The 24,904-nt window shown below is 55.8% G+C and overlaps 9 protein-coding genes across 12 annotated transcripts; all 9 read right to left on the bottom strand.

Annotated features, from left to right (window-relative positions):
* Positions 1 to 1,138: 1,138 nt before the first annotated feature.
* On the bottom strand, positions 1,139 to 4,003 carry ABB37_02662 (putative glycerol uptake protein; the record flags this gene model as incomplete). Of its 2 annotated transcripts, none has more annotated exons than XM_015799744.1 (1): positions 1,139 to 4,003. In XM_015799744.1, exon 1 carries the CDS (start codon positions 3,320 to 3,322, stop codon positions 1,139 to 1,141), a length of 2,184 nt encoding a protein of 727 aa, XP_015661346.1. In that variant the 5' UTR covers positions 3,323 to 4,003. The 2 variants fall into 2 exon arrangements, with proteins under 2 accessions (XP_015661346.1, XP_015661347.1); XM_015799745.1 differs by having other exon boundaries at positions 1,139 to 3,886.
* Positions 4,004 to 5,002: 999 nt separating this feature from the next.
* ABB37_02661 (putative mitochondrial hypothetical protein) lies at positions 5,003 to 5,566 on the bottom strand (the record flags this gene model as incomplete). 2 transcript variants are annotated; one of them, XM_015799742.1, is made up of 1 exon in its annotated part: positions 5,003 to 5,566. In XM_015799742.1, the coding sequence occupies exon 1, from the start codon at positions 5,378 to 5,380 to the stop codon at positions 5,003 to 5,005; it is 378 nt and encodes a 125-aa protein (XP_015661344.1). In that variant the 5' UTR covers positions 5,381 to 5,566. The 2 variants fall into 2 exon arrangements, with proteins under 2 accessions (XP_015661344.1, XP_015661345.1); XM_015799743.1 differs by having other exon boundaries at positions 5,003 to 5,554.
* Positions 5,567 to 6,051: 485 nt separating this feature from the next.
* ABB37_02660 (hypothetical protein) lies at positions 6,052 to 8,652 on the bottom strand (the record flags this gene model as incomplete). The annotated part of the gene is made up of 1 exon (XM_015799741.1): positions 6,052 to 8,652. The coding sequence occupies one exon, from the start codon at positions 8,650 to 8,652 to the stop codon at positions 6,052 to 6,054; it is 2,601 nt and encodes an 866-aa protein (XP_015661343.1).
* Positions 8,653 to 9,900: 1,248 nt separating this feature from the next.
* Positions 9,901 to 11,018, bottom strand: ABB37_02659 (hypothetical protein; the record flags this gene model as incomplete). The annotated part of the gene is made up of 1 exon (XM_015799740.1): positions 9,901 to 11,018. The coding sequence occupies exon 1, from the start codon at positions 10,753 to 10,755 to the stop codon at positions 9,901 to 9,903; it is 855 nt and encodes a 284-aa protein (XP_015661342.1). The 5' UTR covers positions 10,756 to 11,018.
* An 880-nt stretch (positions 11,019 to 11,898) lies between these two features.
* Positions 11,899 to 12,800, bottom strand: ABB37_02658 (hypothetical protein; the record flags this gene model as incomplete). The annotated part of the gene is made up of 1 exon (XM_015799739.1): positions 11,899 to 12,800. Exon 1 carries the CDS (start codon positions 12,730 to 12,732, stop codon positions 11,899 to 11,901), a length of 834 nt encoding a protein of 277 aa, XP_015661341.1. The 5' UTR covers positions 12,733 to 12,800.
* Positions 12,801 to 13,431: 631 nt separating this feature from the next.
* ABB37_02657 (putative RNA binding protein) lies at positions 13,432 to 14,147 on the bottom strand (the record flags this gene model as incomplete). 2 transcript variants are annotated; one of them, XM_015799737.1, is made up of 1 exon in its annotated part: positions 13,432 to 14,147. In XM_015799737.1, exon 1 carries the CDS (start codon positions 14,089 to 14,091, stop codon positions 13,432 to 13,434), a length of 660 nt encoding a protein of 219 aa, XP_015661339.1. In that variant the 5' UTR covers positions 14,092 to 14,147. The 2 variants fall into 2 exon arrangements, with proteins under 2 accessions (XP_015661339.1, XP_015661340.1); XM_015799738.1 differs by having other exon boundaries at positions 13,432 to 14,144.
* A 525-nt stretch (positions 14,148 to 14,672) lies between these two features.
* Positions 14,673 to 15,314, bottom strand: ABB37_02656 (hypothetical protein; the record flags this gene model as incomplete). Its single annotated transcript, XM_015799736.1, has 1 exon — positions 14,673 to 15,314. Exon 1 carries the CDS (start codon positions 15,162 to 15,164, stop codon positions 14,673 to 14,675), a length of 492 nt encoding a protein of 163 aa, XP_015661338.1. The 5' UTR covers positions 15,165 to 15,314.
* A 908-nt stretch (positions 15,315 to 16,222) lies between these two features.
* ABB37_02655 (peroxin 12 putative (PEX12)) lies at positions 16,223 to 17,772 on the bottom strand (the record flags this gene model as incomplete). The annotated part of the gene is made up of 1 exon (XM_015799735.1): positions 16,223 to 17,772. The coding sequence occupies exon 1, from the start codon at positions 17,606 to 17,608 to the stop codon at positions 16,223 to 16,225; it is 1,386 nt and encodes a 461-aa protein (XP_015661337.1). The 5' UTR covers positions 17,609 to 17,772.
* A 471-nt stretch (positions 17,773 to 18,243) lies between these two features.
* On the bottom strand, positions 18,244 to 23,828 carry ABB37_02654 (hypothetical protein; the record flags this gene model as incomplete). The annotated part of the gene is made up of 1 exon (XM_015799734.1): positions 18,244 to 23,828. Exon 1 carries the CDS (start codon positions 23,368 to 23,370, stop codon positions 18,244 to 18,246), a length of 5,127 nt encoding a protein of 1,708 aa, XP_015661336.1. The 5' UTR covers positions 23,371 to 23,828.
* Between the last annotated feature and the right edge of the window lie 1,076 nt (positions 23,829 to 24,904).

The following is a 24,904-nucleotide window of genomic DNA, read 5'->3' as shown; positions in this document are numbered from 1 at the left end:
GAACACACAAGAAAAAAGGAGCTGAAACCAAAAATAATGCACTAATAAGTTTCGCTAACAATCAAGGCTTCCGTCAACTTCGGTATTAACTCGGTACTGTGAGCTGTGCGTGGAGCTGCAGGAGGCTCTACGGCGGGGAGTAACAATACAGATCGGATGGGTGTGGCTTCACAGCTGTAACGGCTTTAATATGCACATGTACGCTACAGGAGAGAAAACAGAAGAACGAAAAGAGACGCGTCTCGTTTTTTGTGCGATCAGATGTGTACTTTTTTTTGTCAGAACTAGGTCGAATAATGTAAAATACAAGTAATGGGTGCGACAGCGGCAACGGCAGCACAATCAATGTGGTGATCGTGGTGGGAGCTACTGGAGAAATAGCAAAGGAAATATGCACCAGTACACAGACGCTGAAATAAAACAAAAGGAAGGAAAAAATAGTAGTTTTACTGAGGCTCCAGAGAGTATCTTTCGCCAAAAAATGATGCAGATTTATGAGACGAAGAGCTGACAGAGAAGGTGTGTTTACGTATCTGCCAAACAGGAAAAAAAAACGAGAGCTCTATTGCTTCTTTAGCGGCTGTAAAGAGTTAGTGATAATAAAGAAAGAAATAGCAGAACAGAAGTGAAGGAAGAAGAGGCGGAGTTGTCAGGTTTTCTTTCCTTTCATTTTATAGTTGAAGATGCTTCTGTATTTTATCGAGGAAATAATCTGCGAATGGAAATCGCCATGCAAAATACCAATAGCACGGATTCGAGTGCGACAGAATACGAATCATGCGCAGTTCTTTCACGCAGCAGGCGCAGCCAAAACTGAGGGATCCCGCTTCTTCGAAGAGCGTCTTGAGAAGTTGCACTTGCTTCACCTTCTCTTCTCTTGCGCAGTCATTGCACACAGGATGCGCTCGGAAAAACAAACAAAAAACCCGCAACACCCCATAAGAGAGAAGGCACGTGCATCTACACATAAGAGCGGGGCGTGAGGAAATAAGTAAAAAGCAAAACAAAAGTTCTTGTTTACATACGCAAAGGAAGAGAAGAAGAGTTCCTACCGCAACCAAAGCAGTTTCTACGCAGCGTACACACAGAAGTCCATCATCGCACGATTCGAATCAAAAGAGCGCCACGCTGACCAGCCTCACAAATACGTCTTCTCCAACTGTGTCGGCGCTTTCGCTTTCAGACGGTACCGCGCGCGCAGCTGCCGCGCCCTCACACCCTCCCAGAACCACATGGACACACCGATCCCAGACGCGCTATACAGAATACAAAAGAGGCCGAGGAAATAGCGAACATGCGCCGTTCTCAGTGCTCTCCAAATCAGCAGGTCCGTCACTGACTGCTCCTTCACCTCTGCCGCCGTGTTCTGCACGCAGAAACCGATCATGTTGGACACGATAAGGCCGAAGACGCTGAAGAAGCAGCCGACAGTGACGAGCTCGCGATGCACGCTGCCGCGCTGCAAGGGCGTAAGGTACCGGAGTGCGCACCGCGCTAAGAGTCGGACACATGAGACGAGCACGCCTCTTCCACGTGTGCGTCGCACGCCAAAGAACTGCGCCTGCTCCGTGACATTCGCTCCCTCAACTGCGTCCGCCGCCGTCGCCGCCATCTCGCGGCGGAACAAGCCGGCCACCCAGCCGAAGCACGCGCTCACCGCCAGCTCCACCACGAACATCACCACGATGCACAGCGCCCACTTCAGCAGGTGCAGCGCCGGGTCGTGCCACAGCGCGATGAAGAGGAAGATGGGCAGGACGGACAGCGCGGCGCGTGGGCGGCCGCCCATCGGGATGTACATGTAGCGCACGATCCACAGGTTGAGGGAGGCGTGCCAGTCGCGCCAGAAGTTTCGTACAGTTGTCGTATTAGAAAAGCAGCGCCGCATGTCTTCCGGCACCTCGATGCCGCTGAACATCGCGAAGAGGCGCGACGACTTCCAGATAAAGCTGAACTTCAGCCAAAGATAGGCCAGGTAGTGGTACAGCACGTAGGATTGGAACTCAGGACTCGCGCTCGTGAGCAGATCAATGCGCTCCGACAACGCGACAATAAACCAGAAATGGAGGTGAATGTATGTGACAAGAAGCAGTGCACCCGTGCGGAGAGCGTAGACGATCATCTGACGCGCCGGCATGGAGGTGCTGGGCACACGCATGTAGGACACGAAGGCATTGAAGGACGACATGGGGCCGGCGAGGTACAGCGGGGGGAACACGACGTAGGCGAGGTAGTTGACGAAGTTGTAGTCGCCGGGGTCGCGCGCGTACTCGGTGCGGTACTTGTAGCAGCGCGACGCCTCCGCGGGCAGCGATGCCGCTCCTGCTCCTGCGCCTGCGCCTGCGCCTGCTCCTGCTGATGCTGCTCCTGCGGCAACGCGGCCGTTGTTCTGCTCGCGCAGCTGCGCGCACTCGACGCAGGCGGTGTCGTGCTTGCTGGTCGCCCGCTCCCTCGCGTGCGCCGCATTGTGCGTGGCCTCCCACAGGTCGTAGTTGAAGGCGATGAGGCGCAGCGTGGTCATGCGGAAGGCGACGTACCAGCGCATGCGTTGACGCCATAACCCAGGACGAGCGAAGTTGGGTCCGAGGGCGCTGCGAGTGCTTCCAAAACTGGTGGGAAAGTAGTACTGCAACCAGTACGTGTCCTCGAAGCCGGCGTACAGCTCGATGATGTAGAGGAGGCCGATGTGCGTAGCCCACATGACAGCCATGAAGACCCGGTAGGGGCACCAGCGCTGCAGCCGGGAGAAGACGACGTAGTTGGCGAGGGTGAGCAGAAGCGGCAGAAAGAAGTGCGGGCCGTGCACGACGGCCACAAAGACAACACCGACCGCGCTGTACATACAGACCTGCAGCCGGGCAGCGTCACGATCGCCGAGGGCGAAGTGCAATGAACGCCATTGCACGAGTGAGGGTGTCGTTTGCAGCGATGGTGACGGCAGGTGACCGGACATCAGATCAGGGCGTGCAGCGTGGCGTAGAACCCGTGTGCCGACACCTAGTGCGGCGGCGAGAAGGAAAAGCGATGGCAGGCTGCGCAGGAAACTCATCCACTGCCGATCGAGACCGCCGTCGTAGCCGATGGTGGGGAGAAGCGCGGCGAGAAAGCTGTTCGGCGTACCAACACCGCGTCGTAGCTGGGGCATGTGCTCCTTAAAGAAGCCCATCCCGACGTAGTAGGAGCGAAAGATGAAGCCGAGGAGGACTCCTGCGTAGACGAGACGTTCGAAGTGGTAGAAGCGTGGCGGCACGTACGTGTCAGAGTCGCCGGCGGTCCTCTCCGCGCGATCCGAAGTGCGCTGACATGACGGTGGAGTACACATCCCGTCCACGAAATGCGCAGTGTCTTCTTCTTTCATCGTTTCCCTGTCCTCCGGTGCCTCGGAGCGCACGAAGAGGACGTTGGGCGGCGTGCCGGCGTCATCCGCGGCGTTTCGGACGGGAGAGGAGAATAGGTCACCACACGCAACTCGCCGAAGGAGGGGCGCCGGCAGTGGAACGACGACGTCGTTTGTGGCGCCGGAGCGGGGGGCGTTGGGGCCGTTCTCGCAACGAAGTGAGCCCGTGTTGGATCCACCTCCCCCCCTTTCGCCGTTATACCAACGAAGATAATTTTGGCCAGATAGCGGCGACGCCCCGATCGAAGAGGAGGTGCCGTTGCCGCGTGTGCTGCCGGTGCTCGTAGTGGTGATGGGAAGGGTAGAAGCGGGGACGGCGCTGCTGCCTGGTGAGGGCGACGGAAAGCTTTCTACAGAGGCGGCGCCGGCGGTGCGCGGTTCCATCTGTACGAGGAGGCTGAACTGCAAGTGGGTGGGGCAGACGGGGTGGGGAGGGGAATGCGTTGGTATGGTTGGGTGCCGCTGTGCGTCGCGTTGTACCGGTGTCCTAGCGCCGAGGAGAAGAAGGACGAAGGAAGAGTGTGTGAAAGAGAAAGGAGAGGTGGAAACCTACAGCGAAGGCTATTGAGACAGGAGTTGCGTCGAGGCGACAGCCCACACCCAGCTGATGCCCGTCATGACGGGTTACCGAGAAGACACAGGAATGGAATAAGAAGTCCCCGAGAGAGGGAGTGAGAGACGCCACCAACAGTGCAGTGCAACCTAGCCGAAAGACATGTTTCTGCGATTCGAATCCTACGACTTGACACTCCGAGAATGACAACAACACTGCCTCTTGTCTTCGGTTCGGATAAAACATCTACTTCAACCACGCACTGACGGGGAGAGGCTCCGCAGCAGGCAATGCACAATTGGTCCACGTCCATCCAGTGTAGACGACGTGCTTTGAAGGATATGTAAGTACGTATAAGGGAGTCCGCTGAACTGACACGTCTGTCAAAAAAAAAGGCGGTGAAGTAGTCGCAAGTACAAAAGAGAAAACCACGCGTACTTCATCTAATCAACAACGGTGAACACGAAGGAGGCGGCACACAGAGGCCAGTCGAAACAACCAGGAAAGAGAATCATTCGACGTATAGTTGCAAACGATTCATTATGCACACGTAAACACAAGGAAATCGTGTCCCCCACCGGCAACAAGAATGACTTCGACACGATGCTCATCGTTGAACCGCATTCGGAGTAGAGAAGCAACGCCACACTCAAGAAAACACCAAAGCCAACAACAAAAAAATGCTCAATGGGGAGACCTCTGCTACAGAACCGAGCGCTTAGAAACCACATTTGCTCCGCATTCGTTCCCAGTAACAGTAATAATAATAATAGCGTTAACAGCTGAGAGCGTCTCTCCGTGTTTCGACGATTTTTTTGTGCTTCATGCGGCCGTTAGTTTTAACTTCCTTCCCTTTATTAAACAACGCGGTAAACACCAAAAAAAGAGAGAATTGTGTGATGAGAGGAAAAGAAAACTCAAAGGTCAGCTGCGCAACGCCCGGCTTTAGGAGCGTCGCACCGGAAGAAACAAAGGAAGAAGAGCGGTGAAAGTGTACTTTCAAAACCGAACTTCTGCTGTGTCGCTCGGTTGCGCCTCATCCACCGCAGCGATCAGTTTCCGCACCGTAGTATTTTTCTTAGCGTCTGCGGGCACGCCGAGCACGAAGATCCCCTCGCTATGTGTTGCATCGGCATCATGGCGGAGCGAAGGGCCTGTGCGCACCACTCCGTGCAGGCGGCCGCCACCTCCGCCGACACCAGCTTCCCATCCTGGCTGGCGAGACCCTCCTCCCCCCCGAGAGCGGCACTACTGCGTCCGAGAGAGTTGAAGGCCAGTCCGGAGCAAAAAACGTTCTGCCTCCCTTCGAGAGCGGCGAGCGGGGCCAGTGAGGGCAGCATCCGCCGCGCCTGGGCGGCGTTTTGGATGTGCAGTTTGGCCCACATGTGCCGCGGCAGCGGTGCGCTGGCGAAGACGCGACGACCGAACATGGCGGGCGGGGATCGTGGCCGTAGCGGTTGAAAGGGAGAAGACAGCACGATAATGTGATGGGCTACTAAAGGGATGTGAGAAGGAAAGAAAAGAAGAAGAATAGTAAAAACAAGCACAAGGGAAGGAGTACGCTTGATACGTGAAGACGTCGATCGCTTCACTCTGCGTGTACTTCGCAAGCGCCCGCGATTCGTGGTTGGGGTGCCAGAAGAAGTGCGTATTGAAAACAAGCAACAACACAAGAGAGAAGAGATACGGAGAGAGAGAGAGACAAACGGGGGAGGGAGAGGGAAAGAACAGAAACACCCAAGAAAGAAAAGTGGAAAAAGGAAGCGGTGACTGAGAGCCTAACTTGTCCTGGAGCAGCATGCTACGGTATCAGCTATTATTATTATCTTGAGTTCATTTCTCACCTCAGAGTTTCACGTGAACGGCGGCAGTCGAGAATACACGAAAGAGCATGCGTGTGGACACTGGAATAGTCGCTGCGATCCGCGTATTGTTCTTGTTATGAAACATAGAGATGCTGCTTCGTTTGTTGTTGGCGTACACACGAAGGGATGCAAGGCACACACACAGAGAGAGAGAGAGAGAGAGCACGAGGTGCAGCAACGAAAAAAAAGATCTATCGAAAGGAGCAAAAAGAAGGTGTGCTTTCCATGCATTCTTGTCATTGGAGAAGGTCTTCGTAGACATCCACATCGTTTGAAATCCACGCTATAAACCGCGCGTTTGCAGAGGACGGCGTAAGCCACTGCGCATCATCGTTGGGTAGCGCTGACACAGCAGGCGCGGTCGAATTCGAAGGAGTGGGCGGGGCGACGTAGACGGCGGGGACGCACGGTGGCGTCGCGTAAGGAGATCCCCGAGGTGCCGGCAACTCGGTTGCGTTGCTCCCTGAGGAGTCGCATGTGCTGCTGGTGGAAGGCCCGCATGGAAAGCGTGGCCCTAGACAGCGTGTATATGCGTTCCGCCAGATCTGCCGCACCGTCGCACTGGTCGTGAAGGCAGTGCTCGAAGGCACCTCGGTGGTAGCAGCGACTGAGGAGTTTGCAGGCAGCAAAGGTGCCTCGTCAGCAGGTGTAGCGCGCGGCCGTCCGGGTGGCGCGTCCATCTTTTGTGATGCGTGTGTCTGCGCGGACCGCCGCCGACACCCGCGCCTTTCTGCCTTCTCCTGCGCCCAGCAGAGAAACAGCTGCAGTTCTTCATTCTGCTTCTCACTTTCCAGCAGTCGTGCGGAGTAGAGTGCGGAGACGGCCGCGCGGTGTTTCAGGTAAAGAGGGTGCTCGCAGAGCTGCTCCTGCGCCGTGCGACTTACCTCTACAGCTCTGTGTTGCGATGGCTGTCGATCCCACCCGTTTTGTGGAGGGCCATCGGGTTGCCCAGCCAAGCTGGACAAAGTGCTCCGGACCGTGTTGTGTAATGCAGCCGATATCGGTGACTGCCGCAGCAGCGTCTCTTCCTCCTGCAACAGCGACTCCGTGCAGTCCTCTGGCGCAATGGCAACGCCAATCCCGTCGCTATCGGCTGCGGTGCCGCCGCATGAGTCGCTACGACTGCTACTGCTGCAGCTGAGCTCAACAACTGTTTCTACGAGTGGCGGATCGAAGCGGGGTAGCCGGCAAACATCTGCCCCGTTTGCCGCATCCTCGTTGAAGGAGCAGGTGGCAGTCGTATTGCGTGTTTCTCCCGCTGCGTTCACGCGGCTCCTTTCACGGCCGGCCTCCGTCTCGTCTTCCTCCTCATCTCCCTCGGCGAAGAGTCTCCGCTGAACCGAACTGGGCGGCGGAGGGGTACGAGCGTCTTCGCTGGTTTCGTCCGCCATCGGTGGTGGCCGCGCACGCAGTCGCAAATGTTCGGCCACCTCGGCCCTGTCATGGACCTCGTCCAAGAGACAAGATACGTGCGGTAGCGAGTCGTCCGGCTGCGGTGCCAGCGGAGAGGCGGCAGAGGAGGAGAGCACGGATGCGTCCCACCGCCACCACACTGACGGCGATGGCGACCCAGCAGTGGTTGCTGCGGGAAAGGGAGGGGGAGAAGAGCTGTCCCCTCCTCCTCTCCTTTCGGTTTGCACGTTGGTCAGCCCGTGCGTCTCGTTGCGCTGTCCTCTGGAACTTTTGTCTGTCCCGTCCCTTGCAGCGTCCGACGAACTCGCGGGGGAGGCGAAGGAACATGCCCGCTGACTGTCCATCGCGATCAAAAGAGAAAGGCTGCGGCGGTGGCGGCGCTGCTCAGGCAGTGCAGCTTGCGTCGTCGTTTCGACACGGACATCGTGTGCAGAGGCACGGGAAAGGGCTTCCACTGGCAAGGCGGACAGCTCAACCGCCACTTCACCGCTGGCGCCGCGCTTTGACGCAACAGGAGACTTCTGTTCTACTGCCTTTGTACGTATCTGCTCCTGTGACGCTCTGGCCCGTCTTCCTTCGTCTTCCTCCACCGGGTCGAGTCTTTCTGTCAGCCGAGAAGTGACACCGTCGCTGCGATCCGCGTTCGAGAAACTCTCCGTCGCATCCAACGTGCGGCTTGCGTTGTCGCGCCCGTCCGCTGCGCCGAGACAACGACGCCACTCCTCGTAACACCGCACGGCCTGGAGGACCTGCGCATCCAAAACATAGGAGTCTCTCGCAGTGGTGGAACGAGGCAGCACGCCGGCTGTGGCACCTGCGGGCAGCTGCTGCTGGCGCGTCGCATCAGAAGCTGCACTGTGCGTGCAACGCACTTCCTTGTCGCTGCTACTCCATTCAAAAGAGCTAACCGAGTCAGGTGAAGAGCAGCGATCCCGATGCGGGGAGACCGTGTCCGCCTCTGCGACAGTGTCATGACAGTACGTATTTTCCTTCTGTGTGCTGCGACGGGAGAGGTGCGTCGCCGCTCGAGGCACCCCTTCTCTTGTCGAAGCTTTCCCCTCCCACTTGGGCCGCTGTGTGTTTTGGCGCCGCTGCGAAAGCGGCGTGGAGACTGGCGGCTTTCGGTTTGGGGAAAGAGAAAGCCGGAGTCGATAGGCGCTGGTGGCGGCGTGAATAACGCGTGTCGGCGTTGCAGTGCCGGCGCTCACCTCTGCCGAGCTCGTTTCCTGGGCATCGATGTGCACGGCTGACGATGTCGGCGATGATGTGGATGAGGGTGCGAGTGAGAGCGGGGACGGTTGATGCGCCGTGGCAGAGGAAGGGGGGAGCGTCGCGAGCGATTTCCAGTAATCGCCGTAGGAGAACGTCGATGCATCCGAGGCGTGTGGGTGCAGCGGGAGCTCGCCCGAGACAGGGTCACTCATTGCGGGACTGAGATGACACTAATGACTCACCCTCAAGAGAAAAAAGAAGGGGAAGCGGACTCTCTTCCGTGTAGAAGCGCTCGAAGCAAGAGTGGCAAACCGACCTAAATTCGATCCCATACAACGCGAATCTTATAAATATATACTTATTTCAATGCGCAGAAAGTGACTGTCCGCGTTCTGCCTTCTCCGGTGCACGTTTATGCATCGATTGGGACGTCTATACAAGTGTGCTTCTATGTTAGCAAAACCACAATAGGTTTTTCTTCTAGATCTATCTATTTATCTATACGTGTGCGTGTGTGTACGAGTCAAAGGATGAGCCTTCTCAATCAATCCACAGCAGGTTGGTTGGTGTTGAGAGAGAAAAAAAAAGAGAGGCAGTTAGAAAAACACAAGAACAGTAAGGAAATCTAAGAGGGAATAGTTGAAACACACGAAGGCAGCAGCCATCACACACCAGCAGAGAAAATCCGTGAAAATGAAAATAGCCGTGCTAGTACGAGCATGCACGAAGGCCTTCTCCCCCTCTTTCCACGTCCCATCCTCCTTTGTGTTCTTCGTTTCGCATAGATCGGCGAGGAGGTAGAGCACCAGGCACGCGAGACACCGATTGCGAATAGGATGAAGTGGCGTTAGAAGGAGAGTTGACGGCCGCCGGCGGTGTCCACCCCCTTCCCTCCCTCCCACCTCCCTCCCTCTCACGGAGACGAAGAAATCTGCGTCGCAGACGTCGGAGGGGCAAAAGCCACGCGCTACGCTGATGCACATGTTCAACCCTTTCTTTCATTGCGTGTGTGCGAACCGAGCAGTGCAGTTTGCAGGATAGTCGAAATATAGATATATAAGGTAATTAGAGTACTAAGACAAACAAAACCGCCCATGTAAACAAGGAAGAAAGAAAGACGATACGACGGTGCAACGGCGAATATCTGTGAATGCGCAGACTCAGCCAAATGACAAAGACAAAAGAGAGCTCTGGAGCCATGAAGCGTAGTGCAGCGAAGCACCAACGGAAGGGTGCACTTCGATCTCATCCCAGTGAGTCAAAGAAAGAAGAAGCAAAGAAAGAAAACAAACACACAAGACAATATCTCAAGTATTCAGCAGACGATAGTACCGAGGAGAAGAAATGAAACAGCAACGGAATAGAAAGTCGAATCGAAGAAGAGTACGTGCTTTTGGGGCATCGATAACTCCGAAAGCCCAAGATGAAAACCCACAAAAAGACGAAGCGGTGCGTTCCTGCTACTCCATCATTGTGCTTGTTGCCTGCCCAGCAACTAAATCGGCTAAGTAATTTGCCCCAGTCGCGCCATTCGAGTTGGGCATCACAATCAGGCGATTTGCGCGGCCGGAGCCGACCTCCTTCATCGCATCAAAGTACTGGTTCAGCAGTAGCAGATTCATGACGTCCTTTGCACTCATGTTGGGCACGGTGTTCACAAAGCTCTCAATGCTCGTCTTGAGTCCCTTCATGATTGCCTTGCGCTCCTCCGCCAGGCCCATACCGGACAGACGCTTCTCTTCAAAGTCGGCCTCCGCCGCCTTCACGGCGAGGATCTTGTTGAGCTCCGACTCGTGCTCGGCGGCAGTGCGGCGATAGGCGTTAATCTGGGTCTGCGAGATCGCGAGCTTCACGCTCTTACTCGGCTCAATGCGAGTGAGCAGCGTGCTCTCCAAGGAGAAGCCGAAGGACTGCAGCTTCTCCGTCAGCTCGGCACTGACGACCTTTTTGATGTCGTCCGACATGAGGAAGAGCTCATCCAGGGTGTACTTGGGCACCTCGCCACGCACGATGCTAGAGGCAAAGCTCGCGATCTGCTCCGACGGGTTCGAGAAGCGGTAGAAGGCGTCCTTGACAAATTCAGGAACCACCTTGTAATGAAGACACGTTTCGATCGTCACCACGGCGTTGTCGCGAGTCTTCGTTTCGACCTTGACGTAGGCGATGGCGACACGCAGCGAGACCTTCCCCCGCACGGACTCCACGCACGGGATAATGCAGCTGCAGCCCGGCGATATCAGTCTATCGAACTTGCCACAGTTCTCCACCACGCCCACCTGCGAGGTGGAGACGCAGGTGCAGCAATTACAGCCCATTGAAAGCGTGTGTGTTTGTGTGAAGTGAGGCAGGAAAAAACCAAAAAACCTGTAGCGTAAGTCGTGCTGTTGCTAGAGCGATAACGCCAATAATAATACTAGTAAAATACGAGCAGGGAATTCTTTTATTTCTTCTCTCCCCTTCAAAGGACTGAGCAGTGCGTAAAACGTATAACGATATAAGCCTCCCTGTGTTTTTGTTTTTCTAAGCACAGGGACGTCAAAGAAGTGTTTATGAAACGACAACCGTTTCGACTGTTTCTATCACACAAACACAAACAAATGCGTCGCATCGAAGAGCGCATGAGTAAGGGAGAAAAGGAAATAATAAAGAAGAAGGACAGAGAGAGAGAGTCCAGTAGGGGACACATTCGCATCCACGGAAAAGCACACAGCAACAACGAGGACATCATGCGACCCGTTCATATACCTATACGTACATGCATGCATACAGTAGTCATAATAACGCTCATTTTTTTTTCGCATTTGAAAGAAGAAGAGAGAGATTTGCTGCATCCCGGCCACAGGGGTGGAGCGTGGACGCAAAGGGAAGCACGGACGACGACCACAGCAACTCCTGCAAATCGCTAGCGGTAGTGTTAGAAGATAGGTGCGCGCTGAGAGAATGCATCACATGGGCTTCTCCGCTAAAACAAAAAAAGAACGCACGTATAAAACCAACGCTAAACGAAGGAAGTGAAGTATTGAAAAGAGAGAATTTGACTTCCGTCGGCGATAGGAAAGGAAAAAAACACGGTACAATACTGAGGCAGTAAAAAATTCGCCTTCACAGACAGGCGTGGTGGGGTAAGACGTTCAAGGAAGCACAACTCAGCAAACAAGCACAAAAATAGGGCGTTATGGAAAACGCATTTTTTGTTTCCATCAGCGAATAAACATAAATAGATATAGATATAGATATAGCTATAGCTATGTAAGTAGGAAAAAGCTCGATAGGTTGAAGTTGCAGGCGCAAAGAAGTGGCAGAAATAAAAATAGAGCAGAAAAAGGGAAAAACACCTAACAGCTTTTGTCTTGCATTTTCTCAGCAAAGGACCGTCGCTGTGCGAGGTGGCGAGGGCTTCCAGGAGGAAGAAAAACGTGCGAGGAAAGAAAGGAAAATGCCCAACACGTCAAGCTGTCTTACCTCATCATCTGTGTTACACCTTGGCGAAGCTGCGCAGCCACCTTCTCCAGTCCCCCATTCGACTCCACCATTATCACGCTGGACTTGCTGTTCGCTGCAATCGCCTGCAGCGTGTCGTAGTACTGGTTCATGAGGAGCATGTTTGTCGCGTCGTCAGAGGTCAAGTCGCGCACCTCGCTCTGCACATCCTCGATCGACTGCATGAGGCCCGCCACGATGGCCTTGCGCTGTTCGGCCAAACCCTCACCAGAGAGGCGGCGAGCCTCGCAGCGCGCCTCAGCAGCGCGCACCCGCTTCAGCTTCTCCGTCTCCGCCGCGTCCTCGGAGGCTACACGGAGACGCTGGTATTTCTGCACATCGTTCATGGCAGTTGTGATGTCGGCTCCTGGGTCGATGTCGGAGATGAGCGCAGAAACAATTTCGATGCCGTAGGTGTTGATGACCGCGCCGACCTCGTCCTTCAACTGTTGGGAGATGGTACCGCGCTCCACATAGAGGGCTTCAAGCTTGTACAGCGGCACCTTTGCGCGAATGGAGTTCAACACATAGTCGCGCATGCACATCACAGAGGACTCGCACGTGTAATAGGCCGCTTCAACCTTGTCGGGTGCCACCTGGTACTGGATCATGAGCGACACGTTCACGAAGACGTTGTCCTTCGTTTTCGACTCCACTTTTAACGTGTACTCCTGCAGGCGCAACGTCACGGTTTGCACTAGAGTGGAGCCGCAGCAGAGGCAGTGGATGCCCGGCTCCGCGGTGCGGGAAAACTTACCGCATGTCTCGATGATGCCGACATCGGACTGAGAAACCGAAGGGCAGCAACCCATTTTTTTCTTTTTGCTCTGGAGACTCTATAGATACAAAAGCGCACCTGAGATACACATGTACGCGCTCTGGACGGAAACCGGTGTTGATCCATCACGACGGCAATAACAAAAGAAAGCCGAAAAGGCAACGTGCGAGAGAGAGAGAGGAGAGAGGAAGAAAACAGCAGCGGCTGAAATGGGAATCAGAAACGCTAGGCGGCAGCTAACCCACTCTCGACGTGCGACCATATATATGCCACATAGGATGGACGCACGGCTGAAGACCAAAATGAACAGCAATGAAACTTGAAAAGGCAATAGACAGATGAGGGCAGACAAGACAGTCTTACAATTTTTTTTCTCTCTCTCTCTTCCTCTAGATGAAATCGTCGGAAAACGATCACGTGCTGCATTACAACAACACCAAAAAACCCACTCCGACATGTGCCATTTTGACGCGTTGGATTCACTGTTTTCTCACTGTTCTTTGTGGTTTTCTTCTCTTGAGGCGTTAAACCGTAGAGACGGGCTTCAACACTTCAGTTTATTCTTTTACTTCTTTTTTCTTTTCTTTTCTTTTAACGGAAGTCACCACTGACCTTCTTCTTTGTTCTTGAGGATCAAAAAGCCACTTCGATCAGCACCCGCCCCCCTCAAGAAGAGAAAAGACGACGCCATCATCACACCCTTGTGCGCCATGGTGAACACGATGAACCATGCTCAGCTTCTCTTGCGCGACACCCACTCCCCGTTCTCCATCACCAACTCGTACTCTTCTTCGTCTTCCTCGGCGCCCGCCTCACCAGTGCTGACCGGCGCAGCCCCCGTCGCGTTCGCCTCGCCTTGACCTCCCACAGCAGACGCGGCGTTGCCAACGGCCGAGGCACCACCAGTCGCACTCGCCGTAGCGTAGCCGCTGTTGGGAGCGGCCGACACGTCGTCCTGCCGTGGCGGACGCAACGAGGTCTCCTGCGCGTTCGAGGTCGAATAGGAGCCGCTTGCCACCTCCTCTTCCCCGGTCTGGAACCCAATCCCGCCGGTCTGGCCTTGGTAGGCGCCGTAGTATTGATAGTACTCCTCTTCTGTGAATTGTTGTTGCTGCTGCTGCGGTGCGGCCTCGCCACCGTCTCCCCAACCGCCAGCGTTCACCGCCGCGCTGTTAAGAAGGTAGTAGCGGTAGGAGTCTAGCAGGTATTGGTAGTAGTGGTGGTAAGGGTGCTTCGCATCGAGAAACGCGAAGTACGAGTTGTACTTGGTACGCGTGCGTATCTTCTCTTGGTAGCGGGCACCGTCACACGAGTTCACCACGTATTTCGCCACGTACTGGATGATCTCATCTTGCTTTTCCGTAATGCCGGGCGGGACGTTCTCATCTGCCATGATGACAGAGACAGAGAGGTAGAGAGGGAAAATCACAAAGCCGCTGCTGAGCTTCTCATCAGTTTTTTTTTTAGTTTTGAGATGTTTTACGGAGACAATAACCGCGGTGGAGGAGGGAAGACAAGGGAGCGAATCGATAATGACGTAAAACACATGCAGACAGTGCTGCCATACTTCTGGAGAAGGAGAGGGGAAGGGGGGCAACGCAGCCGCCAAATTGGAATGGAGGCTTGATGGACCGCTGAAACACACACGCACACACACATGGAGGCGTTGATTAAGCAAAGAAAGAAACCCTCCTTCGACGTCCTCTTTTCGCTGATTAGAACAGCGAAAGGGTTCTTGTAAGAATTATTGTGCCGTAGCACGGCATTCACGTTGTCCAAGACAGCAAATATGTGATGATGCGAGCAAAGTCGCGCGCAAACAGGCAATAAACACCAACACCAGCAATATATTTACGAATAATAGTAACATGATCGGAGAACAAACAAACAAACAAACAAAGGAAAGCAGATGAATCTGCTTTGCGTCAGCCTTGCGCTTCAGAATTCGGCAGAGAACATCCACAACGGTCGAGTTTACGTGTTTCGCTCCATACCGGATGTCACGGTTTGCGTGTAGCACGAGTAGCACATACGGTAGTCCCAGTTGTCGTCTTTGATGGCGACGAGCGCGCTTCGAATCGGGTAGCCGCAGCGGTAGCACACGAACGTTTCGCGCTTACCGCCCATCTGGTACAGCTGCAGAGATCCCCGCCTTGCCCAGGCGTACATCGCTTTGTCAGCGCGAGCGCGGCCGCCTTCGTTTGCTGACCTGAATGTGAAGTCCTCGCTCGGCCGCGTGCGGGCGTCTCCTGGCAGATGGGCGTAGCGCTGGTGCTCGCGTTGGTGCGTCGGCGAGCCCGTCTGCAGCGCTGGAGCAACACGGCGGTGCAGCTGATGATAACCCTTGGGGAAAATAAAGGTTTTACGCTTGTTGAACTGCGGACCGGTTAGGTGTTTTTGTCGGATGCTCTTGGCTGCCGTTCGACGCAGCAGGAAGCTACCCACACCACCTTTAATGCCACCCATTCTCTTTTGAAAAAGAAGATCTTAGATAGTGAAAATGCAAGCCAACTCTGGCACCCACACGCACACTCAGCAGTTTATTGTGCTTATAATACTGAAACTATCCACTTTCACGAACAGCCGGAGAGAGCATCAAGTATCTTCTCGTACACTGGAGTTCGCGAACACACAACGACAGAGAAAACATGATTGCCCGGTGTTTCACACACACATGCACACACACACACACAATAAGAATAATAGGATCACATCAATATAAAGAGGGTTGTGAGTGAGAATGGGGTTAAACCGAAATAGGAAAAAACAGATGAACGCACTGCGCTCCACGTGCGTACGTGCTAAAGAATTCACGAATAGACTTGCGACTTGGCAACTTACACTTCAACTTCTCTCGAACACAATGCAAAGGAACTGCAAACAAACATCCCGGGGGGGGGGGGGAGGGGCCACCCAGGTACAAAAAGTAAAAGAGCTTAATGACACTCTTATGATGATTTTTCTATCTTTGGTTGCTGTTGTGTTGGGCCTCTTCATGGACCGCCGGCTTATATGTAAGGAGGACCACCTGAAAAGCACCGCCGCGAAGCATCGTTACCCAACAGAAAAGAAAATCAAAACCGCCGCAGTCTCAAACACCTTCGCACCCTGTTAAAAAGGACGTCTTCAGAAAGAACGAGATTTCCGCTTCCCCTTCATGATATGAACGATATCCGGACCCAGAAGCAGGATGAGGCTCTCTCTCTCTCTCCAGACACACATACACCCATACAACCGACCACCGATATAATCTCACACTTTCCGTTTACCAACTACTCAGCATCGTTTCTCTTCTCTTCCTCCACACACCACCTTCCACGTACCATGCCTCAGCGACATCAAGCAAACTTTTCTTCCTCCAAACAACCCCTCCTCCCCAAAAGAGAAAAAAAACTACATGTAGTCGATCCATCAAAGAGCTACAAAAGTTAAATAGAAAGATACACCCCCCAAAAGGGTGATGACGTCCGTTGAAATCGTGTATTCTGTTTCCTCCCTCCCCTTCCTCCCTTTATTCCCCAGTACTAACACTCAAAGATGCGGCGAATCTGCTCGACACTCATCGACTGCTGCGTCACCGGGCACGCCTGGTGCTCCCGCACGTAGCCCTGCAGACACGGGTAGCAGCCCACGATGCCGCTCACGAGGCACACCGCTGCATTCGTCACCCGCTTGTGGCAGACGGGGCACTCGCCGGCCTTGGGCAGCCCGCTTCGGTCCTCCGGCAGCGGTACATCCGCCCCGAGCAGCGGCGGCGGCGGAATCGGCAGCGCGGTGTCGCCCATCGCTCCCACCGTACCGGCCGTCTCCGCGTTGCGGGTGAAGTCGAGCAGGCGGAAGCTGCAGAAGATTAAAATGAGCACCACCCGCGCGATGAGCAGCGCTCGGCGTGCACGCGGGCTGGTGTTGAGGGCGTCCTCGTTGGTTGAGCGGCGCAGCGCAATGCCAAAAATGCGGTGCAGCGGAGACGTGAAGGGCGTCATCTCGAGGAGGTAGAAGACCAGGTACGCAAAGCGCGAGCCGTGCTTCATGACGTGATACACAGGGTAGACGTAGCGGGCCAAGAAGCGCAGCAGCGCGGCACGATGCGGGTAGCGATAGGCGTAGGCGTCGCGCATGGCAATGGCGTCGACGGAGGAGTCGGTGTTACGCGCGTACCACTGCTCCGCCTTGCGCTCCATGTACGGCATCACCGTCAAGAGGAAGAGAGAGGCGATCTTGTTACTCCGGCTCAGCGGCTTGAAGCGGAGGTAGCCGTAGGGGGCGTGCTCCGCCTTCAGCAGCTCTGCGGAGTTCAGCTGGGCCAGCGCGGCAGCGTCGGCGTCGCCGGCAAAACCTGCTTTGGCGTCTGTCATTACGGCGTCAATGAGCTGCGCCGGTGTCGTCGCGTCCGGCAGAATCGGCGCGGTGGAGGAGGGGGGAAGAGGAGACGGGGGCAGCGCCGCCTCCGCACTCACGCGCAGCTGCGAGGACGCGCCGTTGTTCACGAAGTTCATCGCCCGCTCCTCGGGGGTCGGTACCGGCGGCGGGCCGAGCAGGAGCCATCGCAGGTAGCGCCCCCGTGCGCCGGGTGCAACGCCGTTGCCGTTCCCGGAAGATGAAGCCAGTGAGGGGGCGGCGGCGAGGGGACCGTCGAGCTCTGCGCGGCGTAGCGCAAAGATCATTTCTGTAAAGGTGGTGTCCGCGTGCTCGAGGAGGAGGCGCTCCAGCACGGCGGAGACGCCCATGTAAATCTCATCGTTCCACGGCAGCAAGCTGAGCGCCCAGTCGCTCTTCTCCGCGAGGAGGGTGTGACCGAATTGGAAGGCCTTGTAAAGTGAGGCGTTGATGCTGGTGGTGAGCTGCACCTCGATCGCCGTCGGCAGCGGCGAGGCGATGTTGATCTGCGACAGCAAATTGCTCTCGAACATGTTTAATACGTTATCTTATTCTTTTTTTGAAGGTGAAGCAATATTTTTTGACGTGAAACACTCACACACTCGTACTTTAGAAAGGAAGCACGGTACGCTGGCGAAACAGATTAATGGGAAGCGGCGAGGAGCTTTTACGCGTGAGGTTGAGGAAAGGGTCGGCTGAAGTAGAATAACCAAGAACACCAGGTATATATGGTGGTGATGATGGACGGTAGTGGGACAAAGAAAAGAGGACAAGACAAAGCCGTGAGATGTTTTACGGGAGAACAACAACTACAACAAGAAACGCTTCCCTCATTCGATTCTCAGCAATTCGTCTTCGCCATCGGGGGCTGTGAGGTCTCCACACTCACCCACCCACACACATATAACAGTAGAAAAAAAAAGGGAGTGTACGTCCACGCTCGCAGACGGCGTGGAGGTTCAAAGTCCGTTTTGCTCTTTCGTTGGAGACGCGTGACACGGCGAGAGGTGGCGGTTGACAGGTGGGGAGGGGAGAGAGCGAGAGAGCGACCAACAGGGATTCATGGTCCGCTGCGCTTTCCTAAAACGACAACAACAACAACGAAGGGAGGGTAGACGCCATCGTTGCTCTCGGGTAACTCCTCTTTTCTTCTTTCTTTTCTTCCTGGTCACAACCGTTTTTCAGCCGTTTCAGGCAGCCAATGAAGCAAAATCCGCAGCTGCTTCACCGCACGCATGCTACGGTGCACGCTGCCATTACCGCACAACTCCTCCAGTACTTGTGTGCTCCACCACTCACGCAGGCGGCTGTGCAGCACGGTGAGCTGCTGCTGCTGCTGCTGCGGCGGCGGTAGGGCAGAGGCGCCCCCCATGTGGTTATCGCTGTCACGGCTGTCCAAAGCATCCACCGTCGCTGCTGCCGCGCTCCCCTCCCCATCACCAACACCACTACCACGACTTGTGGTTCCTGTTGGCGGCTTTGTGAAAGGAGAGGGACTCGATGTGTTGCCAGACAGTGCTAGAGAGGCAAGAGCTGTGCAGCTGCACCGCATCGCCAATTGCACGGCGACGCGACGTGTACGCGTAGCGCTGTCCTGCGGCAATGACGAAGGCGAAGTTCCCTCGCCCGTACCGCTCGCCAAGGAGTTTCCTCCACTGGAGCCGGTGTCCACGTCCAAAGACGCGTACGCGTTCGTGAGCAACGCCAGACCGTCCGCTACGTAGGGGTGGAGCACACCCAGGTGCTGCTTCGCGTAGTGCGTCGTCTCTTTCAGCTCTCGCACGGCTGCGGGCTCGTCGCGGTCCTCCGTCAGCAGCACCGCACCGCGCAAGAGGCGAAGGAGTGTGACGTTCTGCGGCGTCCAGGCCGTGGAGGGCACCGCTCCAACGGGACGAGAAGCGGAAGAGAGCCCAACTTGTGTGGCGGATGACGTCGTGTACAGTGCGTAGGCTTCGTAGTGGTGCTGGAGTACCGCCATCATGCGCTGCAACACGTCGCCGGCGCGGTGGCGAACCGTCAGCGCCACCGAAGTTGTCTGCGCCACTGGAATTGATGAAACCTTGGGTGAGCTGCGCGGTGTGCGATGGGCAGAAGAAAAGAAAGACGAGGAAGGTGGCGGCGGGAGGGGAGGCTCCGGTGGGGAGAGAGTCGTGGGGGCAGCAACGGCATCAGTCGGTGCGTTCTTCGGTTCGTGCAGGGCTGCTGGGAGAACAGGCGAAGAGAGCGAAGCGGAGGGAGAAGGGGGAGGGCCTACAGCGACGGACTCTCCTGCGGCGACGCTGCTCGTCGCGACTTCCTCCCCACCTGCGAGGGAAGAAAAAGCAGAGGTCTGCACATGTCCGACGCTATCTTGTGCTCCTGCTACTGAGTCTACCGGTTTCACAGGTGAAATGACGGGAGGTGGGAGGGCGAGCTGCTCCAGCTGAATGCGCTGCATCTCCGCGGGCAACGTCGCGTGTCGCCCGCGCAGTGTCGGTGTGCTGGTCGGTGTCGAGGTGAGGCTGTCGAGTCGCGCAATACGGCGCTGCTGATCCTCGACGGTGGTGTTGAGGCTCGTCGTCGCGTAGGAGGCGGTGGGCAGCGGTAGGGGAGGGCAGGCGGGCGACAGGGGCGACAAGGCAACCGCGGCGCTGCTCTGTTGCTGCTGCTGCCGTTGCCGGATTTCGTCTGTGCCCTGTCTCTCTACTTCCGCCGCCGCCGCTGCTGCATCCCTCTCCGGCGCGGCCCACGTCACCTCTTCGCCCGTGGCCACCAGCTGGTAGACCACCCACGCCTTCATCAGGTACAGCAGTAGCAGGAGGGAGGGCGGGGTGTATAGGGAGGTGCAGGCAGCGCGCTCGGCGGCGAGGAGATGCAGGTACGGCAGTCCGACATCTTGCGCGATGGTCGCCTCCTCTCGCGGAGGAATTGAGAAGGCAGCGGACGAAGGAGGTGCGCTGTCCGCCGAAGGCCAGCCTTGGGCAAACGCATAGAGGACCTCCCCCACAAAGCCGGCATCACCGGCGTCAGCGGGATGCGTGCTGGGTGTGCCTTCACCGCTGCCATCTTCGTCGATCTCCGCGTCTGGGTGACCTTCTCCCTCTTCACCTTCGCTGAGCGTTGCTTCACTTGCACGACTGCGCTTCAAGCCACGTCGATGGCCGTGCAGCTGCGGCTTCTGGAAGATGCTGAGATCCGGCAGCCTGCGAAGGGACATGCAGGTGGCCACCGCGGCAAGCAACACGTGCATCTCCGGCAGCAAGGATAGCTTCGCTTGACGATGAAAGACTCGTGCGAACTGCTGTACCTCGCGCAAATGATGCACGGCACGGACAATGGAGAGTTGCGTCAGGTGATGTCGCGCCATTGTCAGCAAGGCTGCCGCTTTTATTTGCACCAACCAGCGAAGCTGCGCCGGAGGGGAGCTTTGGAGGTGATCGGCGCACATCCACGGTGAGAAGGACCGAGGAGAGACGGAAGAAGAACCATCACCACTGCGATGTGAAGCACCGCTTTGATTGGACTGCCGGTGCTGCGGTTGGAGCGACAGTACACCGAATCGTGTTGTCGCACTTCCTGCCGCTGGGGCTGCCGCCAGAGTCCACGCGTTGCCCGTCAGGTGGAGCATCTCCCGATCTAAGGTGAAGAGAAGCCGCGCGAGCAGCTGCTCTGCACGTTGGAGCCCCGCCTGCAGGATCGGCACCGGTGGCGTGGTTCCCGCCGCCGCCGCTGCTGTAGGGGCGGGTACGGCGGCGAGACGCATGGCAGACACTGCGGGGGAGAGCGGAGGTGTGCTGGCTGGCATGGTTGCTGCCGCCTGCAGCGGCACCGTCATCAGCGCTACGTACAGTTGAAGGATGGTCCGAAGTCCGGGTACGACCCAGTTCCAAGAGGGTGGAGCGAGCAGCGAGGAGCGCGCCTGCTGCGACTGCGGCTGCGCTGGTGGACGCCGACCCCCCTCGACCTCTTCATCCGCTTCTTTTTTTACTGCCGAAGAAACCGCCGCATCGCTTGGGCGGTTCTCCTCGACCGCTGTCCGAGCCGAGGAAACGGCACCCTCTTTGAACGCGCTGCAGAACTGCAAGGCGAAGGGGAAGTCGTCCTTCAGCGCCAACTCGGCGAGACACAAGAGAAGCCCCGCCTCGTGCACCGCCGTCGGCGCAGAAGACGAGGAGGAGCCTGCGCCGGCAAGGTGGGAGCGCCATCGCCCTGCCGCTGCTGTGGAATCGCCGTCGGCGTCATCGCCACAAGGCGAGAAGGCACCGAAGACGAAAGCGTAGATGCGGCAGTGCATCAGCGCGCGTTGCACCGCGTTATGCGACGCAGCGGAGGTCGAAGGAGAGCGTGCGGTGAAGGGCGGCGTGTGAGCTAGCACGCCCGCATAACGAGTAAAGAATTCTGCTTCTTCTTGTTCCTTTTCAGCAACACGAAGCCGTTGACTGGCATTGTGGTTGTTGCTGGCTGAGGTCGCGGTGGAGGCATGTTGATAGAGAACGTAGAGGAAACTCATGCAGTGGTAAAAGCCCAGCACCTCTGCGGCCAGTCTTTTATCGTAGTTGACCACGTAGGTGGAGTTCAGCCAACCGGTTGGCCTCTCACGCTGTTGTTGCTCCCCTCGCAAGACAGGGTCTTTATTTGTTTCTGATTTCGCCTTCACGCTTACAACGTGAGCATGCTGCTCGTGGAACTCTGAATAAGAGCCGCCGTGATGCAGCGCACACAAGCAGAAGGGGCTTAACTGACGCTGCACCCGTCTCGCATGCTCCCTCGGCAGGGAAGCACCCGCGCGCGCGTCACGTTCTCCGTTTTCTCTTTTCACTCGCACACCCTGCTGCTCGTCCCCGTTGTCGTCGTCCATTTCGTCCTCTTCGACCCACTGGAGTAGGCGCACGTACACCCACGAGACCTCATGCAACTGCAGTACACTCTCGTGATAGCGCTTGTAGTGCAGACGCAGGTCCGGCGCGTGCGCGGAGGACTCAATGCCAGCAGCAGGAGGGGGAAGAGCCGCGGAGCCCTCGCTGTAGGACGGCGACAGCGGCAGCAGCAACGGCGGGGGTGGCAGGGACCCACACGACTGGAGAATCAGAAAGTGCACCTTGCACTCCTCCACGCTGATCATCGCCTCACACGCACGCCTCTCCAGCTCCATGAGGCGCGTCATGAGGCGATCGAAGTGAGGGAGATGCGGGCACGACAGAAGAGGAGAGGCGGACGCGGTTTCAGTGCGGGAGGCAGAACAAGACGCGCTCGAACACCATCGCTCTTGAAGGTCCGCCCACAGCAGCCGCAGCGAGCGGGTCTGCGCCGACTCCGTGAATTGCTGCTGCACCCACTTACGCGCCTCCGCAAGACACTGCAAGGCACGTCTGTACTGCACCCGGCGGTGACACACAACAGCCTGCAGGAGGTGCGCACGCACGACGAGGGCGACGGCGATCATGATGGTCTGGTTCGCGGACTTGAAAGAGAGGGAGAGAGGGGCCGCCGCCGCCGTGGGGGACGGCGAGGTCATCGAGAAGGGCCACGCCAAGGTAAAATACGTGAGCGGCCACGCGAGAGCCGTCACGGTGGATTCGCTGAAGAAGTACATACTCGCCGCACGCGTCTCTACCACACCTACGCCGCCGTGAGAGTCGTTTTTAAAGAATGAAGGAGAATGCGGAGACGGCGCTGCAGCAGACACGGTGCGAGCAGACGCAGGGCTACTGCCACTGCCACCGATGGTGGTCTGTGCCACCTCACTAAGCGCCGTGTCGAGCAGTGTCCTCTTCATCCCTGATGCGTGTACATTCCACATGTCCTGAGGAATTGAATTTTGATCATTGCTGCGGCCGTCGCCGACAGAGCTGCCCGTATGCGAGGAGGCCGCGAACACCGGCGCCAGAACCTGCTCCGCCAGCTCCAGCGACTCCAAGGCGGCAGCGCGGCTCAGCGTGTGGGCTGGCGGCGAAGCAGAGGTCACAAAAGGCAGCGCCGCATTGCCCGATAACCCCTCCGCTGCCGGTGAGCTTCCCACCGGGCGAGCAACATCGGGAAACAGCAAATACTCCGCCGCGCGCACACGAGTGGCGAGCTCCTCACACTTCCACTCTGCATCGAGCGAGGGAACATGCAAGGGTGTTGACGCGGCTGCGGTGGACGAAGAAGACGCCGCGGCTGACTTGGTGCTCACGCCGGCGCTGCGCAGCTGCGGAGGTGGCTGCGTCAGGACGTGGTGAAGGAGAAGGAAAGCGTGCAGAGGCTTGCCTGACTGCACGGCGAGCTCCTCCGCAAGCTGCCAGACACGCAGTAGGTAGTCTCGGCCGTCGCTCATAGCACCACAACGAGGTGGGATTAGGATGTTCGCCGTAGCTGGGTGAGAAGAAGCGGCGCGCGTGCGTGGAGGTGTATGCGTAGAGTGCAGTCAGCAACAACAACAAGAAAAACTTTTTGTTCAAAATAATAATAATAATAATAATGATGATGATGATGATGATGATGTGAGACGATAACACACAGTAGAACTGCCGGGATCAGGTTTTTTGGCTTTGTTTTGCTTGTGCAAGATATAATGTTGCTTTATGCGATCATGTGTAGCAGCATACGCCCTGTCATCGAGTAGAAGCAGTGAGCACGCACACACAACAAAGACGCCTCTCAGAAAAATAAAAAAAACAGGAAAAGGAAAACACAGCAACAACGCCAAACGTGTCGATTTACCGCGTCAAGGAGCACAACAGAAGAGAAGAGCAATACACCAACAGCAGGTGGCAGGAGGTGGCGGCAACTGCTTTCAAAGGAGACGAAGCCGCACAGGAAGGGAGAGAGAAGGAGAGGGAAAGAGGAGAGTAAATACGGAAATCTGGAAGCACAAACACAACAGTCTGTACTACGTGAATTTTGAAGATGGACAGCGGCAGAGAAACAATTGAAGCCGACTGGCTGACGCGAATGTAGATGGCTAGTTCGCGGAGCTTCAAAACACAAAAACAGAGCGGAAGGCCGCACCTGCACACGCCCACACCTTGCGTGAAGGCGTCGCACAGATACGTACCGGAGTATGTAGAGGGGGAAATCCACCTTCTGCACTACGCATCAGGGTAGAAACACAGACGTATCTGCTTTCCTCACTAATGATAATAAAAGACTTCGCCTTCTCTTTTTTCGCGTAGCCGCACACAGATAAACAAAATCTCAAATAAACAAAGATAATAACGGAAACAAGCAGAAGCGGAGAACCTTCTTTGCTAGAAGACTTTGCGAAATTTTGTGCAAACACGAAACAAATTAAGAAGAGAAAAAACGAAGTGTGCTGTGCATACTGTTGGCTCGCAATGAACTGGAACTCCATTGCAAAGGGGAAAGGCGAAACGCCCGCTTGTCCTTTTAAAAATTATTTTGATGAGTCGTAAAATGCCCTCAAACGAAACAAAAAAATATATATGAAGAGTAAACATAGAACAGACAGGAAACACAAACAAAGCCCACTGACATCCATTTTAGCCACGCACGTAAATGCACGCTCGCAATGGTTTTTCTTTCTTTCTTTCTTCTCCTCAGTTCGAAGAGACCAAGGCGACGAGGATGCGTTGTGTGCGTATGAGGGGGGGGGGGGAGGGTTGCGGGATGGAATCACTAAAAACGATAAAAGATTTTACTTGGAATGGAGAGAAGAACAAAGTATATATGACCTCCATTATATATACGTGTTCTCTGTTGTGGAAGTGCGCTACGCATTAATTTAGGAAAGGGCACAAAGCTACACAGTTTCCCTCCTCCATTCGGTCAACAACAGAGGAGGAAGAGGAAAACACCTTATACATATATAAATACATATATATATATATATATATATATATCTATCATCT

The sequence above is a fragment of the Leptomonas pyrrhocoris genome (assembly GCF_001293395.1).
Source record: "Leptomonas pyrrhocoris isolate H10 chromosome Unknown, whole genome shotgun sequence".
NCBI classification, from domain to species: Eukaryota; Euglenozoa; class Kinetoplastea; order Trypanosomatida; family Trypanosomatidae; genus Leptomonas; species Leptomonas pyrrhocoris.
The sequence above is the reverse complement of the archived record's forward strand: the minus strand, read 5'-3'. Positions and strand labels throughout refer to the sequence as shown.